The following is a 21867-nucleotide window of genomic DNA, read 5'->3' as shown; positions in this document are numbered from 1 at the left end:
TAAAAAGTGCTATACGTTTTTTTGTATTTTTACATGTCTGTACCCGTGGGCCGACTGTGTGATAATCTTTATTAATTCAATTTAATAATGCAAGTGCCACCCCTGCACAAGATTCTGGTCAGTTCAGCCAAGTGACTTTTCACATTAGATTTAGTATTTTGGATGAAAAACAGAATGTATAATGCAATCAGTGAAAGGTGTATGTGTTTCCTCTTAAGTTTCAGCTTCAGGAAGTTCAGTTTCTCTCAGGCACATTCAGGGAACCTGTATAGGAATGAGATATGATAGATTTATGGCAGTATTGCCAACACGTGATGAGGAGTGTGTGGCAGAAAGTGGCAAAACCTGTATTCCATGGTACATGTCTGAGCCTCCAGATGAAGAAAAAGATAATCCAACTGTAAGATACAAAGGAATTCAAACTGTTTCCAACACGACTCCTTCTCAGTTTGGGTTTTTTATTAGAGCAGAAAACAGATGTATTGTTTCTTGAAAGCATGACTTCATTATGTATTTATTTCTTGTCATCCTTTCAAACCAACACCAACAGCATATTGACTGCAGAAACAACAAAAACAACAACAAAAATATTGAATACAAACAAGTGAAAGTGACAAAAGTTAAAAAATGCAATTTACAACACAAGAATATACAACACAACATATCACCAGTGCCATTTGTCTGCCTATTCAACATGCTTCCTGGTTTATCATGTGACGCAGAACAGTCACATGACAGCTTACCTTACCAGGAAGAGATAGACGTTGCAGCTGAGGGGAAAGTCCAGGAAGAAGAGAGTGCAGTCATTTGCCTGCAACAACAAGAGTGACACAGATCAGCCGTGTGCATGCTGAAGCTTCAGGTAAACAGAGACCGTCATTCTCACAATATTTATTGCTCACAATGTTTAGAAAAAATCTTGAATAGACTTGTATTACTGTTGTTTGTGTGAGTGTGTGTGAGGATCTCTGCTGCTTGAGTGTTCTTTCATTATCTCTCTGACCAAGATACAGAATTAAACATAATTCCTGTTATAATAAAGAGACAAGACATATGAGGGTAGAGATAATGATCATATTAAAGAGCTGCTAATAAAGTCATTTCATTTATACCCCATGGTCTGGGTGAATACTGGATTCTGATTGGCTGCCTGGTGGCCATTAATTCCTGACGTAAGGGTGGGTGCGGGTTGGGGGGGAACTTGGTGCTACATAGACAGAGACTACACACTGGAAAGGTGAGGAAAATGAGTGACAGGTAATGCAGTAAAGTTTGGACACATTTGAATGTGATAGACAGTTCATGAGTGTAGACTGTGCACAGTTAAAAATGTCATATCGAGCAGCTTTTTGTCTAATTGAGATGGTTCTTTGTTTTTGTATTTTATAATTTATTTTTGTAGCACTCTGTTCCATGTTGAGTATATTAATAAATCCAGATAAATAATAAACATTTGATATAATGCATGTATTTACATTAGTAATTTGTTTTACACAAAAAAATCTGAGGAGCCACTTGGGACCCGAAAGAGCCGACTCTTTTTATTGAGTCGAGCCAAAAGAACCGGCTCTCTAAAAAGAGCCGGAATTCCCATCACTAGTGCAGATGGGGCTTCAGCACCCAATAAAATATGGCATAATAAAACTATTTGTTCATAAAAAATATTTAAACACATCCACATCCCATCCACTGTTTAGTTCGCTACTTCAGGCTGTGGCCGTCCGTAAGGACAATACCATGGCTGTGTTTTTGGCTGAGGCATGCTATCGTCCCAGTTTTCTCTTTGCGTCAGCCACAGAATTGTCTGGATTGCTTGTGTATGTCAGTGAATGTTAAGTAAATCTTTCATTTGGACATTTCTTCTTTTAGAAAAATGGGGCCCATAGCAGTAACCCAGCTCCTTGCCCTGATCTCACTGACTGTGGCCCTGGACAATGGATTGCTGAAGACTCCACCTATGGGATGGATGGCCTGGGAGCGTTTTCGCTGTGACATTGACTGTTCTGATGACCCAGAGAACTGCATCAGGTACGATCAGTAATAGATAGATAGGTACTTTTTAATGTTCTTCACAGGAAATTTGTCACCACAGTCTGTATGTAGCTTAGCGGGTAAAAAGTATTGAATGCAATCCACACATGCAAAGAAACCAAAATAAATAATTTCAGAAATTAAAGTTATGTGTAATAAAATGGAATGACACAGGGAAAAAGTATTGAACACGCTTACTGAAATTTATTTAATACTAAGTACAAAAGCCTTTGTTGGTAATGACAGCTTCAAGATGCCTCCTGTATGGAGAAACTAGTCGCATGCATTGCTCACGTGTGATTTTGGCCCGTTCTTCCGCACAAACAGTCTTCAAATCTTGAAGTTTCCGTGGGCCTCTTCTATGAACTCTGATCTTTAGTTCTTTCCATAGATTTTATATTGGATTCAAGTCAGGTGATTGGCTGGGCCATTCTAGCAGCTTTATTTTCTTTCTATGAAACCAGTTGAGAGTTTCCTTGGCTGTGTGTTTGGCATCATTGTCTTGCTGAAATGTCCACGCTCGTTTCATCTTCTTGATTCATCTTCATTGAGAGGCTAGATGAAGCGACTCTCCAGGCTTATGTGCACACACGCACCCATGGACAATTACACATGCGCATATGCATCACACCCCTCTTTCTTCAGCAATGGAGTCTTGCGCGATGAGCGTGCATACAGGCCATGGCGGTTGAGTGCATTACTTATTGTTTTCTTTGAAACAATTGTACCTGCTAATTCAAGGTCTTTCTGAAGCTCTCCACATGTGGTCCTTGGCTCTTGGACAACTCCTCTGATAATTCTTTTCACTCCTTGCGAGGAGCACCTAGTCGTGGCTGGTTTATGGTGAAATGATATTCTTTCCACTTTCGGATTATGGCCCCAACAGTGCTCACTGGAACATTCAGGAGTTTAGAAATCCTTCTGTAACCAATGCCATCAGTATGTTTTGTAACAATAAGGTTGCGAAGGTCTTGAGAGAGCTCTTTGGTTTTACCCATCATGAGATGTTTCTTGTGTGACACCTTGGTGATGAGACACTTTTTATAGGCCATCAGTCGGGACTGAACCAGCTGATATTAATTTGCACTGACAAGTGGCAGGATTGCTTTCTTACTTTCTTACTTTTTGCACCTCCCTTTCGTCATGTTCAATACTTTTTCCCTGTGTCATTTCACATTATTACACATAACTTAATTTATGGACATCTATGGTTTGATTTCTTTGCATGTGTGGATCGCATGGGTTGTTACCAACATCTGGTGAAAATTTCATGTCAATAGCACCTTTAGAAATATATTTACTGAGAATAATGGTGACGTGTTCAATACTTATTTTACCTGCTGTACATACATAGATACAAGATACATAGGGACACCGCAACATAACAACAAGAATAAACACTTAATGCAGCACATTTAGCACATTCACCCCTCCCTGTCCTGTGCATAGCACCCACCCACGGTGGTTACCGGGGTGCCTTGTTTAGAGATGCTATGGCAGAAGGTACAAAACTCCTGCCATAGCAACACGTTTACAGTCCTATATCTGCGTTGAGATGGTAGCAGTATGAATGATGAGTTGAGGGGGTGGCTGGGGTCGTGTGCTATACTGTGTGCTCTGCGTGTAATGGCTTTATTGTTGAGGTCTGAGAGGTTGGGGGTGGGGAGACCAATGATCAGCTGGGGAATTTCTATGATTCAGCTCATTTTGGATAATGAGCAAAGATACTGAAGGCTTAATCACTGACAAGAGAGACAGAGGTAGTAACTGATCAGTGTCCACCAATTACTGAAGGGCGTGATGAAGAGAATACGGTCAGAGTTGTGGATATTTTGCTCCAGATATGGGCTAAAACAATTAATTTTGCTTTCTGTCAAATTTTGTGCTAAAGTGCTTGAGGAGTGTGCACACCAGACTACATACAGGTATAGACAGTTTTTAAAAAAAAAGAACTTAGAAAGGCTTTTTATTTGCAAGAATCTGATAAAATATGTATCACGATACAGGGGTTATGATTCAAACTATTGCGATACTAAAAGCCAGGCAATATAAAACAATTTCTTTTTTGTCTGCTTTCAGGAAAACTGTCAAAGTATAAAGAACATGATATGATGAATGTGAAAACATCCTTCTAGTGTCAAATGGTGCACATAGATTTTCTTACACCACTAGTACTTGGTTCCTTTTTCATGATTTTGGTGTTGAAGCAGTTGAACATGAGACAAGTGTCAGACAAAATCCTTACCATGACTGCTGAGGAAGTATTTTATAGTCACTTTGACAATACTGGAATGGGAAGTTGAATATTTACGCCCGCAGATACTGGGTTTAGTAAGACATCAACATGCAAACAGCCAATGCATAGAGATGATGTGATATGATTTACTTACAGATGATGATTGCTAGTCCTGTTGATTTTTGGAGAATTACTAAACCCTGTCTGGGAATGTATTAGCATAATGCAGGGAAAATTTCAAACACTGATTTACAGCCATATAGATTTATTATTTTGCTGTTGTGCTGTCTAATGTTGAAAATGCGTTACATTTAGAATTGACTGATAGAAGATGGTGGCTGGTTTCAGTTTGTGTATCCCATTATCTCAAGCCAGTCTTTACTTTCTCATTATCTCGGGATACGATAGTTTTCTTTTGTTTTGCTAATTATTAAGTATTTCCAGAAAACAAACCACTAACCCACTGTGTCATTTACACCCCCAAAATACCCTTTTATTTTATTCAAATCTTATTAAAAATGCAAAGAATAAAGAAATTCGACTTTTTAAAAAAGTATATGAATGTGTTTCATGAATGGCTGATAAACTGTCCTCACTTTTCTTTCCATGTCCATCCTGTCTACAGCGAGACTCTGTTCAGAGACATGGCTGACCGGCTGGCTGAGGACGGCTGGAAGGAGCTGGGTTATGAGTATGTAATCATAGACGACTGCTGGATGTCCAGACTGAGAGATGAACAAGGGAAGCTGCAGCCTGAACCCTCCAGGTTGGTCTACTTCCTTCACTGTTCTGTAAACGTTCACTATTGTGCAATCATTTGCCTTGAAAGCACAATGGAGACTTTTTAAAGGAGAAAAGCTCAGGTGGAGTCTTGTTTTAAATACCCTGGAATAGATACATACATATTACATACATATTAAAAAGGTAGCCAATACAAACAAATTCAACCTGGCTAATTTTGCGTCTGGTGACAAACAAGTGTGGCAACTCTGAAACCAATCTCTTTGTAAACATTTGACTGAAATGCCAATAGCTATAATACAAAAGTACAGTTTATTAAATAGTTTGAAACATTTTGCAGATGCTTGCCTCATCTTTAAGGTCTTACATAGGCTCCCCCATCCCCCGTTCGGTAGAAGAACGCTACCTACCAAAATACATAGTGCCTACTAAGTAAGTAAGGGTAAGGGTTTTCATGGCCCCTTAGTTCTTGTGAAGGGTTTCCCTAATGTTACAGGATACGCAGACATTTTAGCTAATTGGGCGCTTCCAACTATATAACAAGTGTCTGGGGAGGGCCCTTTGCTGTTTCAGCATGACTGCTCAAAGTGTGGTCCATAAAGACATTTATTAGTTTTAGATTTAGATTAGTTTGGTGTGGAGGAACCCAGTTAGCTTGTACATACCTCAACTGCATTGAACCCTTTGCGAAGCATCAGATTGCCAATTAATTATTAGGAGTGGCTGTGGCTCAGAGGTAGAGCAGGTCGTCCACCATTCGGAAAGTTGTTGTTTTGATCCCCGGCTCCTCCTCCTTGATGTATGTCCAAGTATCCTTGAGCAAGATACTGAAACACATCTACTGATGCTGCGTCATCAGTGTGTGAATGTGAATGAATTAGTTACTTTCTGTTCGATGGGCTTTGCCATCACTGTGTGAATGTGTGTGAAAGAGTGAATGTGGCATGTAGTGTAAAAGCGCTTTGAGTGGTTTGGAAGGTGCTATACAAGTACAGGTCCATTTACCATTTACCAATTGTGAGCTAGGCCCTCTCACTGGGCATCATCAATGGGCTGAATTCCCACAGACATGGTTTTAGATTACACTTTCCAGTATGCAGACACCCAATGTAGCATAAGCAGTTTCTTGTTTGCTGTCCATGTCCAGTTTGGTATGGAGTATCCAACCCTTAAATCAGCTCGCAAACCCTCAGCTTTATTGGTTTAACCCCCAGGTTGGGAATCGCTGTGTTATGGGTTAATAGTTTGACTACAGGTTATTCAGAAAGGGTTCTTATTTTTGTGGTGTTGTTGTGGCTTACCTTGATATTTATCTAGCGTGATAAAACCAAAATGCTTGCAGTCGGTTTCTTAAATGTAAGTAGGGCATTTGTAACTGAAACCTCTTTATACTATGGGGTCGTATTTTTGTTTCTCCTTCTAAAGTAAGTAAGTGTGTTCTTGCTTTCCTCCAGGTTTCCAGGGGGCATTGGAAAACTGGCGAGGTATATCCATGACCGTGGGCTGAAGCTGGGCATCTATGCAGACATGGGCACTCACACATGTATGGGATTTCCTGGCACCACACTGGACAAAATTGAGCTAGATGCCCAGACCTTTGCTAGCTGGGGGGTAGACTATCTGAAGTTTGACAGCTGTTACTCAAATCCTTTAGAACAAATGCTGGGTAAGAGCATCTACTAACCTACTGAATTGCATGGAATGAAATCATTAACATTCTTTAGTACAAGAAGCTATTTTTTCTTGTGTCACACAGGTTACCCTCTGATGTCCAAGGCTTTGAATGCTACAGGCAGACCTATAGCCTACTCCTGTAGTTGGCCCGTCTATGTGGGAGGACTTCCACCTGCTGTGAGTGTCATCTCTACATCACTGTAAAGGTTTTTTGGTCATTGGCACTTCCTGAAATGGGCCTTGGCAGTACTGAGTACCAGCACATCTGATTTTTGTCCACATGAGTACCTTTACTTATTATTGAGTACTGCCACCTCTGGTTAGCATGGCCATAGCCAGCTCATGTCAGTGAGTCAGTATTTTTACCACGGGGTATACAATAAAAATCCAGGAAATAATTGTCTAAAAATAACCCCTATCAATTTCAGTTTTTGGAACTCTGTATTTCTAAAATCCTGCATACAGCAGTGCTGATTAGGTACTCCTAAACAACTGGGTCTCTTTGTAAACATGTAGATGGTTTAACGCAAAAGAAAACAGAACTAAAAAGGATACAAAATGACAAAGAATTAGGGTTAGGGTCATGTTGGGTTTTGGGTTAGGGTTGAGCTGAATTAGTGGACTGGCACAAGACTGAAAACAAGACTGAATTTTTGCTTGTTTTGTTAATAATTTTTCTTATCAGTCCACAATAACATACATGGTATCGCTGGGAAATTTTAATACTTCCTTCTAATACACTAAACACACCTCAGGGTGAAATATCTAGTCAACCTTTTACAGTCACACTGACATAATTCTATGCTCTTGCCACGATGTTTCACCAAGGCTGAATGGTATATTTTTTATTATTATTATTTTTTTTAAATGGCAGATTTTAGTTACTTTTCTGTGCGCAACTTTAGATCAACGGAGAGTCACAGTGACCATCAAAGGGATTTCAGCTGGCATGTTACTCCAGTCAGATTGAATCACTACAGTGGAGACTGTGGCTCTTTGTCACCATCTGGTGGCTGCATTGACATACTGGCAGTAAAAAACTAAACAACACTGAAATACTCCTAAATGAGATGAATCTGGTGATACTTACTTGTTTCATCATTCTAGTGCCTTGTGCTCTATATTTATCAGCCTATATAGCCATTTTCAGTCATATATAGATATTGATCAATATCATTGTGTTTGTTAGTTTTTCAATGTTCAGATTCATGTATATAACATGGCTATATGATACGAAACATAAAGACCACCAGAGTGTGTCTTCATAGATTTTCTCATGAATCTACAGTTACAGTGGGAGAAGACCTTCAGTTGCATTATTATCAATATTATCTTGATTATAATGGACCTTTTAGATCTTATAATAGGTGAGGAGGAAAATCTTATTTTCCCTTTATTGTATTTTCATTTACTCTGGAATAGGTTCATTTACAATGGATTCACATTTCTTAGCTTCTTACCTATCAAAGTTTCATCACTTTGGGTGTGTTATATGAGGCGTTTATTTCCCGGGGATATGGTGTGGGGTTAACAGTCTGTTTCCCTGTTTTTACCAGGTGAACTACTCTCTGCTGGGGGAAATTTGTCACCTGTGGAGGAATTACTATGATATCCAGGACTCATGGGACAGTTTGCAAGGCATTGTTGAGTGGTTCTCCAACAACCAGGATGATCTGCAGCCGGCTTCAGGGCCTGGACGATGGAATGACCCTGACATGGTATGATGCATTTGTTTTATTATTTGATCATATACCTTAAGACATTACACAACTAATCATTCAGGTAATCAGAATAGCACTGGCTGGAGGCATCATGTTTTCAGATTGTCCATCCATCTGTCCCATTCTTGTGAGCCCAATATCTCAGGAACGCCTCTTCAAATTTGGCACAAATGTCCACTTGTACTCAAGGATGAAATGATTAGACTAGGTCAAAGGCCACTGTAACATCACAAAACACATTTTTGGCCCTAGCTTGATTGATGACCATATTTTACAAATGGTCAGACAATTAATTGGTGAAACTTTTCACTCAAAGTTCAAAGGTCACCGTTAGCTCAAAATGACCTTGATAAATATGTTTTTGATCATAACACAAGAATAAATGCAGTCAACGCATCACACAGATGTTTAATGGACACTGAATTGGTGATGCTAAATTCTATTCACTGGTCTTTTAATCAGTTAAAAAATGCATATTTGCTGGAATCATACATAGGTACCATGAAAAACACTTTATACCTTTTTTTCTATAATTCTTTCCTTATATGAGTCAGGACAGATATGGATTTAAATTGGAACTTGACTCGTTGGCGGAGGCATACAACCACGGGGCGGTAATTCCAGTTGTATTTAGTTTGTTTCGGTTCAAACTACCCAATCGCAAGCAAACCTTGACTCATATACGGTCATAAGGTACACAGGTAACTTGTTTTTTGAATGTAGACATGTCCACTATGATGTGGTCACATTTGAAAACAGTTTTTCCACTGTAATGTTCTCTAATATCTCTCCTCAGCTCATCATTGGAAACTTTGGTCTCAGTGTGGACCAGGCTCGCTCTCAGATGGCTCTGTGGGCAATAATGGCTGCCCCTCTCATCATGTCTAATGACCTTCGAAACCTGGGCAACATCGAGAGAGCAATCCTGCAAAACAAAGTGGCCATTGCCATCAACCAGGACCCCTTGGGTATCCAGGGAAGACGCCTCTTGCAGGTCATCATCAGTTACAGTTAGAACTCTGTAAATCACAGGGAGCTGAAGCTGAGCAGCTGGAGGACATCAGAGGGAAAACCAGAAAATATTTTCTTTATAAAATATGATCCGGTTTCACCAAAATCACATAATAAAGTCAGTGAGGCCAGGGTATATTTGTCTGTAATACATGGTCCCTCAGAAACATGTTCCAGTGACACATAAAGAAAGCATTTCATTGGATGCAGAATTAGTGTATGCTAGGGATGCACGATAACTTTTTTTAAAACCGAAACGATAACGACGCCATGTTGTCTGTTTTCAAACGTAAGCACGCTCTGCTGCATTCGCGGTGTGACGGTAATTCCCTGTTCCCACGTTTGCTAGTCGTTCTTTTGGCCTTTTTAAGTTCGTGTTTCTATTGTTTATGTGTAACATGGAAAAATACTGTGGATATCACTTCAAGTCAGCAACTACCAAAATTATGACAGAGTTAACGAGTTATTTTCGACATGAGGGGGTACTCTTGAATTTTCCCAGTCAGAAAGAGTTTTTCTGATTATGCCAATGTCACTTGAACGCAGCATTCACTGCAGGCCATTCAGGTCTCATAGTGGGAGCGGGGCACTGCCGTGCTGACAAAATTATATATGTTATTCGTCATGATATCGGAATGACGTAATAATTTCCTGTTATCAGCCCGATAATTATCGTGCACCCCTAATGCCTCTGAGTGCAGAGTGCAGAATCTTTATTGTTTCTCAGGAAATGCCATCAACACCCAAAAATACATTGTTAGGCCAGATACTGTATTTCGCTAGACATATGTGATAAAAAATGAAATCAAGGAAGGTCTTTGAAGAGCAGGCTTATATTTTATGTTGTGTTGTTGCACAGGAGAAGAGTCGGATTGAGGTTTACTGGAGGCCTCTATCTCATTCAGCCAGTGCCCTTGTGTTCCTGAGTCGTCGGACAGACATGCCCTACCTCTACCACACCTCCTTGGCTAAACTCAACTATGATGCTGGCAACTATGAGGTCTGAACACTATTACCCTGTGAATTCATCTTCGCAGACAGTACACTTAAAAATTGGGTTGATAAAGGCATTCAAATAATTGGGGACCTATACACAGAAGATATATTCTCTAGTTTTGAGCAATTGTCCTGTAAATACAAGCTGCCTCAACATAACCTGTTTAAGTACTTGCAAAACAAACACTGGGTCAAAGCAAGATAGGCTAAAAGATGTCCTGGCATGTTGAAGGGGAGCCTGCTGGAGAAAGAGGTACCTAATATTGTATTGTATTGTATTACAGAATCAGAATGAGATTTATTGCCAGGTAGATTTTTACACATACAAGGAATTTGTCTTGGTGCAATGGTGCTTAAAATATACAATCACACAAAAAATAAAAAGATAAATATATAAATCACACAAAAATATACAAGTCACACAAAAATCACACAAGAATAAAGTACGTTTAAAAAAATATATAGATAAATAAAGATAAGAAAGATAAGAAAAGATAGGAAAACTGTACAGAAGACGGGAGTGCATTAATGTAATGCATATATACAGGATGGGTATAAGAGTCAGTGACAGTGGGAGGTCGGGGCCTTGTTGATGAAGCCAGCTGCAGACGGGAAGAAACTGTTTTTGTGGCGAGAGGTTTTGGTCCTGATGGACCGTAGCCTCCTGCCAGAGGGGAGAGGGTCAAAGAGTTTGTGGCCGGGGTGGGAGGGGTCAGCCACAATCTTGCCTGCATGCCTTAGGGTCCTAGAGACGTACAGGTCCTGGAGGGATGGCAGATTGCAGCCGATCACCTTCTCAGCGGAACGAATGATGTGCTGCAGTCTGCCCTTGTCCTTGGCAGTGGCAGCAGCGTACCAGATGGTGATGGATGAGGTGAGGATGGACTCGATGATGGCGGTGTAGAAGTGCACCATTATCGTCTTTGGCAGGTTGAACTTCCCCAGCTGACGCAGGAAGTACATCCTCTGCTGGGCTTTCTTGGTGAGGGAGCTGATGTTCACCTCCCACTTGAGGTCCTGGGTGATGATGGTACCCAGGAAGCGGAAGTACTCCACAGAGTCAACTGGGGAGTCACACAGGATGATGGGGGCGGGTGGGGCTGGGTTCTTTCTAAAGTTGACAACCATCTCCACTGTTTTTAGAGCTTTAGCTCCAGGTTGTTCTGGCTGCACCAGGTCACCAGATGGTCAATCTCCCAGCTGTAGGCGGACTCATCTCCACCTTAGCTGAGCCCAATGAGGTGTCATCCGCGAACTTCAGTAGCCTGACGGACTGGTGACTGGAGGTGCAGCTGTTGGTGTACAGGGACAAGAGTAGAGGAGAAAGAACGCAGCCTTGGGGGGAACCGGTGCTGATGGTCTGGGAGTCAGAGACATTTTTCCCCAGATCACGTGCTGTTTCCTGTCAGTCAGGAAGTCAGTGATCCACTTGCAGGTGGAGTCAGGCACAGTGAGCTGGGAGAGCTTGTCCTGTAGCAGAGCTGGGATGATGGTGTTAAACGAAGAGCTGAAGTCCACAAACAGGATCCTGGTGTAGGTTCCTGGGGAGTCCAGATGCTGGAGGGTGAAGTGCAGGGCCATGTTGGTGAGGTGGGGCTGTTGAGGGGTGTCACGGGGGAAGGTGTCAGGACTGCTCCTTTGTCTGGCGAAGCGGCAGTAGAACCCATTTAGATCATTTGCCAGGCGCAAGTCGTTGATGGAGTGGGGGATTTTGGGCTTGTAGTTTGTTATCTGTCTGAGCCCCTTCCAGACAGAACCAGAGTCGTTGGCTGAGAACTGATGTTGAAGTTTCTCAGAGTACTGTCGTTTAGCTTCTCTCATCGCCTTCCTAAACTTGTACCTAGACTCCTTAAACTTGTGCCTGTCTCCACTCCTAAACGCTTGCGCCTTCTGCAATCGTAACTGTCTGAGTTTGGCTGTAAACCAGAGTTTGTCGTTGTTAAAACTCACCCTGGTGCGTGATGGTATACAGCAGTCCTCACAGAAGCTGATGTATGATGTCACAGCCTCTGTGTACTCATCCAGACTTTCAGTAGCAGTCCTGAAAACATCCCAGTCTGTAGAGTCCAAACACGCCTGGAGATCATCTGCAGCTTCACTGGACCACTGCTTTAATGTCAGGTTTACAGAGTTTTAATTTCTGCCTGTATGAAGGAATCAGGTGGACCATGACGTGGTCAGAGAGGCCCAGTCAGGCGCGGGGGACGGCGTGATAAGCTCTGCTGACTGTATTGTAACAGTGATCCAGTATGTTTTTCTCTCTGGTTGGACATTTAATAGGGCTCATTGGGCTTAATAGGAGCTAGCTTGGCTTTTCTTAGGATGAAGCCAACCTACGCACATTCCATTTTTGCCAATGACCCTGAGGTAAGCCACTGAACCAATAGTCTAGGTAGAGGCATCAGAAAACACACACAGTTCTGTGCCTGTTGCCTTAGAGAGGGATTCTGGTGTGTAGGTGCGTGGGATATGCAGCTGCTTCAACTCCTGGAGTGCGTCTCGCCAGACTACCGTTTCTCCCCTGGCAGTGGGGCATCCCAATTGGATGTGTCACTGGTGAGTTCCCGCAGTAGAACACTTCCTTGTACAGTGACTGGAGAGGCCAGACCAAGGGGATCACTATTATGGTGAAGGATCCCACGTGAGTGAATGCCTTGAGCTCACTGACCCCAAATGAATGTTCTTAAGATTTCCTCACTAAGGTCATATTTTTTGCCTTGAGCATGATCCTCTGGTGGGAAAGTGTTAATTACTGCTGGGCTGTCTCTTGTGAAGGCGGAGGTTTGACTCAGCGAGAGATGCTTGGGTCCTCTAGAGGAGACTGATAGCCACTGTGTCAGTGGGCAGGGACATGAGCCTGTTGTCCATGTAGAAGTGCCTCTCTACAAACTCTTGTGTATTTGTACCATGTTCATGTTTGCCCTCTTTTGCAGCAAGTCTAAGCTCAGATGGCAATTCAAGGTAAAGGCTATTGCTGAAAACACAGACTTTCATCCTGTTCTCAACAATGTCCTTTGTTGGATCATTATTCCTGGACCACAAGAACCTCGGGAAGTTGCAGTGGTAGTCTCAGAAAAGAAAGCAGTGGAATTCTTTTTGAATATCTGCCATGATTGCCACTTGCTCTCTCCAGAAATGGATAAGGACTCCCAACAGGCTACTGTTGAGGTCAGGGCCCGTCAACAGCACATTGTTAAGGGATACTCTGTCTTCCTCTGCACTGGAATTGAACACCACCCTAATTTGATTTGGTTTTTGAGGGTGGTAGACACCAAATGTTGGCAGGTACCAGCACTCCTCATCTTCCATCAGAGGGGGGGCTGGCTCTGCATGATAATCCTCAAAAACCTTTTCCATGAAGGCTATGAACTTTTGCTTCATTGCAGGTTTCCTGTCGACGGTTCAACACAGTGAAGCAAGGCGAGTGAGTGCTTGCTTGCGGTTGTTTGGGAGCCATCTTTGTGGCACCCTGAAGGGAAGTGGAGCAACCCAGTTGTTTTTCTCATCCCTGTACACCTCTGCTTTCATAATCCTTAGAAAGTCTGTATCTTCAATGGATAGTGCAAGCTTGTTGTTGTTTTCAGTTGTTTTAAAACACTGTGACCCAGGTTATGCTCTGTAACTCTCTCCACATTAGATTTGTGTCCATGACACACTCTTTCTTTCAGGTTCATGATACTATTGCAGGGTGTCTAGTAAGAAGGGCGTCCATTCAACACGTGGGTTTTGAAGGTGCTCACGTTAGACTTGTGGGTGTTTGCAAGGCATACTTCCCCAACCACAACCCAGCCCAAATCCAATCTTTGGGAAAAGGGGGCCTTATAATGTCTCTCCCTAGCAAAAAAAATTTGGGCGTTAGGATCAAGGAATGTGAAGGTAGCTCCTCCATTCAGTGGCTCAATCTGAAATCCCTCCACCTTTCTGCCTGACATGTCGATGACTCCAGTACATGTTCTTAATGAGTAAGGAGAGAAGTGGCTCTTGACATCAAATAGCTCGAACAATTCTGGCTTTGCCATAGAGCGGTTGCTCTGGTCATGGCATATATATTGATGCAGTGTTTCCTCTAGGATTTTTTTTAGCAGTGGTGGCAAATTGCAATGTGAGCGGCAGCCAACGGGGGTGCATTATGTCGGCAGGATCATTTAAAAGGCAACCGTGACTACATTGTGCGCCTGCCCCATTTCAGATACCGTGGCGGCAGAAATTTAACAGCGGCGTGCTGCTGCTCCAAGATCAACATAGAGGAAACACTGTGATGGCCTTGGGGAAATACTCGAACCAGGCATGTTTTAGAGCAGGACATTGCTGGCTGCCTTTCATCACAAATCTCGGTGCAGTTGGAGGTGATAATAGATATAGACATAAGATCTTCTCCCTCCTCGTTGTGCTCTGGTGCCGGAGTTGGAACTTTAGATGCCAGAGATGCTGGACCAGGATGCATAGCCGTTATATGTTGATCACTACCACACTTGATGCATTTCACAGAGACTTTATAGTCCTTAGCTAAATGGGAGATTGCTCTCAATCCACGACACTTCCTTAATAGGTGTGGTTTACAATGGATTGGACAATTCTTTCCTGGATTCTCAACTTGTTTTGGAGAGATATTTGTGTCATGTTTAATGTCTGGGGAGATGTCTGTCTTGTGGACTCATACTGGGATTCTACCTGTCCGTTAGACTGGTTTATCTTTTATATTATTGAAGAAAATGAATGGAGGAAAGAGGCAGTCATGATATATCCATTTTTCCTGTACGGCATGTGGAAGTTTCTTAACTATAGGACTGATACCACCAGTCTGTGTCTGACTTGAGAGGTTCTGTCATTCTCTTTGGCTGGATCCATAATGCAGTTTCAACACACTGTGTTTAATCTGTTGCAGTGGTTGTTGTTGCACCAGCTGGTTACTTGCCTTTTTACTGTACTTTCCTCCTACTGGGGTTTTCTAACAAAAATTAGACAGCCAGCTAAACTCCCTCAATAAGCAACACGAGAGTCAGCATGTAGCATGTTGATACAGCAGAGGAGTAAAACTAAAAAACAAACAAACAGTAGAAGCAGATACTGTTTTACTTATGTTGTGACAGTAAGTATATAGACTTGTTTGCTAAAGCACTTCATATACAGCCCAAATCACACAAACTCAAAATATACTGAACATAAATTAAAGCCTGAAGCATGATGTAAATATGTCATATAATTTGACCACCTAATACAAACATAAAATGTCCCATCAATGACATTTATTTCAAAGATATTTTCAGTTTTGTGACATAAATTGAACAAAAACTAAAAACATAATTGGGCCATTATGGTTGTGTTACAGCCAGTGGCACAGGAAACATTGCAGACAAACATTCATGTATAGTTAAATTTTTGTTCAATTTATGTCACAAAATTAAACTATGCATCAATGTTTGCCAAAAATATTGTTTTATGTGTAGATATATATATATATTATCCTTAAATATGCTCTTCTCTTGCTTTTAGGCCTATGATGTGTTTACTGGCTCGACTGTGAGGGGGTTGAACGCCACCTCAGAGTTTACACTCTCCATCAATCCCTCAGGTGTTGTCATGTGGTACGTCTACCCAGAAAAAGAGTCCAAACAGGCTGACCTGCCCCACTACCGGCACAACAAAGGCTCGCAATTCACATTCCACAAAGCTAATGCCAGGCATCATACTGTGTTATGAGGGATTTTATTGAACTATTTACAATGCTGACGGGCTCAATGAAAGCCATGTCAACTTGATCTTGACGTATTGTTGAACATATGTTCTACACTGATGTGTGTTTTCTTGAAACCAATTCTTATGTTGTGTTATTTGTAGGTCATTTCCTTAAAAATGAATAAAAGTTTCACTAATTGTTTTACTCCATTCTGATGTTTGTCCAAGTTGTCAAGTAATTTTGTTAAAATAATTATAATATATATATACATAATTGTAAATTATACCAGTGTAGCAAGCTATCTGTCCATGTTTAATTCTGTGGATTAATAGTAGGAAACTATTGTTTTCACTTTTATAAGTTTTTTTTAAATAATATGAAGTACCTCAAATGTAGAAAGAGGGGAGCAAAGCAGTGGACCAGTTTGAAATAACTGAGCTGCAAATTCTTGATGGCTCTTTATAATAGATAAAATACATAATCACTGAATTGTCTGCATGGAGTAATCAACAGAAAAATAAGTGGGTAGAGAATTTCTTTGTCAACTAGTAGTTGTTAGTTCAAGCCATTGATCAGCAACGTTTATAATGTTAATTTAATTATCTCAATATGTATGTTTTAACAGCCACCTGTTAAATGATAACAGCAAGTGCTGTAATGATTCTGAATTTGTCAGAACAACCAGCAAGGGTTAAAAAGTTGACTAAGACTCTTCTCTTCCATCAACAGTCTATTAGGGGACAGCCCTAAAAAGTGATTCTGACTCTGAAATGAAAAAAGTCTCCCCCACTATCACACTCACTACTGGAGTTTTTATGACTTCATAATGATTCACTCAGTTAGACCCTCATCACGTATATGGACAAGCCATACCTTTCCTTTAAACATCTCAATCAATGTGAAATTGACTGCACATGAATGAGCCACTTGCTCCGGCTAGCCTCTTCCCATAATTAACTAACTGTAGCAAATGACTACGAATACACCCCTGCAGTTATCTTATGTCTAAATCAGAATGGCCGATCATGCTGCAAAACAAGCAAAAAAGGAAAAAACTTCACTGAGTGTGAGATTGAGGTGCTGATTACTAAGGTGGAAGTAAAAAACAAAAATGTATTTGGTGGTCTGTCCTCTGGAATAAGCAACAAGTGGAGCCAGTTCAGAGAACCGTACAACCGTACAAAATAAAGAAAAGTGGTCAGATGTCAAGGCGGATGTCAAAAGATGAGCAACTGCACATCGACAGAGTGTCGCTGCTAGTGCAAACTATACTGAGGCTATCGGGGAAGCTCAATCTATTAGCTGTTGCGGGTGGTGGACTGACATACAGATTACTGAAAATAGATCAAATAAATAATGGCGATTCGGTACACAGACTGACTAGGCTACAAAAGTTTATTTTATGTATCTTTTTTGATATTTTTTTACTCTGAAGTTAATGTTTTTGTACAGCCAGTCAGTGGTGTTAGTAAGAATAGCAGTATCGTTGTTAAAGTGAATCTCTCCCAAAATTTCATCTATCATGTTTTTAGGGGAGCGCCCCCGGCTCCCATGTTTGCACCCTGGCTGCCACAGGTGTGGGCTTAGGAAGCCAGAATTGATGCCACATCAAGAAAGGGTCACTGCAATCATTGGAGAAACCTACAGTGGCCGACAAGGGCAAACGTGCCGCAAATGGCAAAACACTTCAAACACGGGAATGATGCAAATCCAAAAACACACAAACACATAAAACAAATCCAACAGAAAAACGCAGCAACAGAAAAATGCTGCAATCACAGAAACGAAGCAGAAGCAAAAATTTACAAACCCACAAAACAAATGCCAAAGAAAAATGCTGCAAATATCAAAAACACACAAAACCCCAAAACAACGGCCAGATAGAAACGCTGCACATTCGCTTCAAAAAACGGAAGTGCGCCAGGCCACTAGGGGGACCCGACCTGAGGGATGGACCAGTCCTGTGGGACCAGACCCGAAAGACATGAAGAAGAAGAAGAAGAAGAAGAAGAAGAAGAAGAAGAAGTAGAAAGTTGGCTACGTTTTGGAGAGGACAGTAAAAAGGTAAGTTTTTACTTACTTGGCTGTAATCTTTTATAATATTATAATATTATAATTATATTATAGAAGAATAATATTATTATAATATTCTTCTATAATATTATATTATTATAATATAATATTACAATAATATAATATTATAATAATATAATTATAATATATTTTATAATAATATAATATTATATTATTATAAAAATATTATATAATATTATAATAATTATAATATTCTTCTATAATATTAAATAGTATTAAATCATATAATTATAATATTATAATATTATAAAAGATCACGGCCAAGTGTTTAAAAAAGACATAAAGGAAAACATACCTTTTTACTGTCCTCTCCAAAACGTAGCCAACTTTCTTCTTCTTCTTCTTCTTCTTCTTCTTCTTCTTCTTCTTTCGGGTCTGGTCCCACAGGACTGGTCCATCCCTCAGGTCGGGTCCCACTAGTGGCCTGGCGCACTTCCGTTTTGTCGAGCGAATATGCAGCGTTTCTATCTGGCAGTTGTTTTGGGGTTTTGTGTGTTTTTGGTATTTGCAGCATTTTGTCTTTGGCATTTGTTTTGTGGGTTTGTAAGTTTGTGCTTCTGCTTCGTTTCTGTGATTGCAGCATTTTTCTGTTGCTGCGTTTTTCTGTTGGATTTGTTTTATGTGTTTGTGTGTTTTTGGATTTACATCATTCCCGTGTTTGAAACGTTTTGCCGTTTGCCCTTGTTGGCCACCGTAGAAACCCTCATCTCTGGCATCCTGTCAGCATGTAAGGGCAAGTCAGACATGTTTTAGTCCTGGTAAGTACATGAAATTAACTACAACTGAACTTACAAGACTAGTTACAATAAACTACACATCTGTCAGTGTCACATGTCACAATCCATTTATTGTCACAGATTGGCACACAGACCCATGCCAACCCAACTCAGGAGGAGAGGGGGACCCATGTGAGGCCAGAGTCCCACGGCAGGTGACAATGCACATCTGCGATTGACTGCGCCCCCTGGCTTCACTGCTGATGGGCGGCAGTCTGGCATGTCATCAGTATAAGGACAGAGATATTCAGAGTTTAATCATTTCAGTCGTTTCAACCCTGTTTGTTGCCTTGTTCACTTGAAAACAACCTTGAACCACTGAAAGAACCCGTTATCTTTGACAACAACATCTAAGCATTGAAGAACGTTTTCTGTAAAAACAGTTATTATACACTGAACTCACAAAACTTCGACAACAAGTCGCCTTTGGATGTCCGTCGGGTAAGTTGATTCAATTCTCACTGCAGGCGGGGAAAACTTGGTTGCCAATGTCGATATAAAACTACTTCACTTGGTTCACAACCTATGTAGTTACATTGCTCTTAAGCTCGATTGATATCTTGTAAATATAGCAACTTCTGATCAACCCATCAATCAATCAGTCAGGCTGAAATTAGCGTCCTGGTTTGTGCAGCCCACTAAGGTTTAAGGCACCACACATGTTAAAGCTGTAGGTAATTTTTATAGAAATATATTTTTTTTCATATTTGCTGAAACTTTTAACTATATCCTAACAGTAGTACAGAGATATAATTTAAGCCCCACCCATTCTGGGTATAGGTACAAATACAAATAATTTAGTTGGACGAACAAATACAGATACCGATAATGGTGTACTCGCTATGAAACACAACTTTATTTTGGATTGGTTGAGCGCTGTAGATAATTGGACCGTGTGTGTTTGCTCAAGGTGTTTTGTTCACCATTTGAACTCATTTCTGGGCTCCTCTGATTGGATACTTCAGGCAGCTTCTATGTATATATATGGAACTGTGGAGATGCTTGCCTATATACCTTTAGCCGTAACCTCAGTTGTTGTCTGTGTGTATCTATGTTGTGGACGTGGCATCATGCCCTCGCCTCTGGTTGGAAAAGGAAGCGTGGATTAAAGAGCAGCAGATAAAGAGACCTTGAGGACAGTCCACCCGGCCGGATCAGTGGGACCAGTTCCACTACAGTGGGTCCCAGGAGGAGAGGAAGAGAGCCGTATGGAAGCCATGCTGTCCAGCTTGGACTGGCTTATGTCCGGTCTGGACTGCTGACATCTTTACAGAGATCTGCTCCATCAACATCCTGGATCAAGCTCTAGATGGGCGAACTGCGTTTGGAGCCGACAGAGTGCAGGATGAGAGAAGGTGGACTGCTTAAACGCAGTGAAAGTGGATGGATTTTATGTGAAGATGAAACCATATTATCATCACAATCTTGTTGCTGTTGACATTCAACCAGACACAAAAGATGCACTGCAAAATTATTTCCTGTGTGTATGTGTTATATATATATATAAATAACTGTATGTTGGTTTATTTTATTTTATTTTAATAATTTTCTGTTATTCTACAATTATATTTTTCAATGTGTGTAACATGAAGTAAATGTAAACTTTTCTTTTGTAATAAAACCTTGTGCTGTATAATGATTAAAAACCAGGCTACTTAACATTCTATTATAAAAACTGAAAATTAGGCCTATAGTGTAAAATAGTGCATGAAAAATGGTCTTTCATATATAGTGTTTGTATGTATACAAACAGTGTACATTAAAACTTGCATGTTGGTGGCCAGAAGAAGTAAAACCAAGTTTGATGATTTTCATGAAACAAATTCAGATCTATTTGTGCCTTCACAACTTCATGTCACTTGAACTTTGCTGACAGCTCAGACTATGTGCTTTAACAGATTCTGACCACTGAAGGGCAGTGCAGACTGACAAGTGCCATCAAACCTTTGTATTCCCCCTCCTTCTGCTGAGACACAATCACACATTGTAATGCGATCTGCTGACCCCCCCCTTCAGCCCAGGGCGATGCAATGTCATGGTGGAGACTGGTTCAAGTGTGTTTGGACTGTGTGGGGTAAGCTTGTTTAGGTTTGTTGTCAGATAGAGTGTGAGTTGAGCCTTCTTAATCTATAGTACTGGGCTTTTACATGGCTGTGGATTAGCTGAAATGGAAATTGGGTTCAGTGTGACATTAAATATATTCAGTAGTGTATGAGAAAACATAGATAAAAGCTTTTGACATTTATGATTGAGATACTGTCTGATACTGTGATTATGGTTCACACGTGGTGACTTTTACAATCGGTGAAATGGCACTGCTTCTTTGCCATTTATACAAGTACAGGTCTATTTACCATTTACAATAGGAATTTCTGAATATGATTTTTTTAATAAAATGAGATTGAAGGCAAATTATGACTAAAACAGCTTCCTTAGTAGCCACTACAGCTCATTGTAGCTAAAAGTAGTATTGATGTGAGGCTAAAAAAGTCCAGCAGTGTCTCTGTAGTAGGTTGGTCTGGCAGACAACATCCCTCGTTGCAGCCAACTGTCGTGATGTGTTGTTCTGTATGCAGGAAACAGAGGTTACCAACTTCATCTCAAATGTGTAGTTGATGGCAACAGCTACAGACAGCCCAATAATGATAACAAATCATTTATTTAATAAAGTATTGACAAAGAAACTGATTGACTAACAGGACATTTGACTTCAAGTGTAACTTACATGCCACATGTCGAAGTATCCTTACTGAACCCCAAATTGCTCCCGATGCCATGCATTGGTGTGTGAATGTGTATGAATGAGTTAGTTTCGGTTTGATGGGCTTTGCCATCACTGAGTGAATGTGTGTGGAAGCGTAAATGTGGCACGTAGTGTAAAAGCGCTCTGAGTGGTCAGAAGACTAGAAA

General features: G+C 40.8%; 1 protein-coding gene and 1 long non-coding RNA gene across 3 annotated transcripts; both read left to right on the top strand.

The window, feature by feature from the left end:
• Positions 1 to 729: 729 nt before the first annotated feature.
• LOC127367454 (alpha-N-acetylgalactosaminidase) lies at positions 730 to 16296 on the top strand. The gene is made up of 9 exons (XM_051407327.1): positions 730 to 862; positions 1870 to 2028; positions 4893 to 5033; positions 6463 to 6674; positions 6765 to 6859; positions 8239 to 8400; positions 9200 to 9397; positions 10274 to 10414; positions 15904 to 16296. The coding sequence occupies exons 2-9, from the start codon at positions 1874 to 1876 to the stop codon at positions 16108 to 16110; spliced, it is 1311 nt and encodes a 436-aa protein (XP_051263287.1). The 5' UTR covers positions 730 to 862; positions 1870 to 1873; the 3' UTR covers positions 16111 to 16296.
• A 2342-nt stretch (positions 16297 to 18638) lies between these two features.
• Positions 18639 to 20603, top strand: LOC127367491 (uncharacterized). 2 transcript variants are annotated; one of them, XR_007885489.1, is made up of 3 exons: positions 18639 to 18837; positions 19211 to 19398; positions 20057 to 20603. It is a non-coding gene; the product is annotated as an uncharacterized LOC127367491 (long non-coding RNA). The 2 variants fall into 2 exon arrangements; XR_007885488.1 differs by having other exon boundaries at positions 20053 to 20603.
• Positions 20604 to 21867: the final 1264 nt, after the last annotated feature.

The sequence above is a fragment of the Dicentrarchus labrax genome, unplaced genomic scaffold, assembly GCF_905237075.1.
Source record: "Dicentrarchus labrax unplaced genomic scaffold, dlabrax2021, whole genome shotgun sequence".
In the NCBI taxonomy this organism is placed as follows: domain Eukaryota; kingdom Metazoa; phylum Chordata; class Actinopteri; family Moronidae; genus Dicentrarchus; species Dicentrarchus labrax.
Note: the sequence above shows the minus strand (reverse complement) of the source record. Positions and strands in the feature narration are given on the sequence as shown.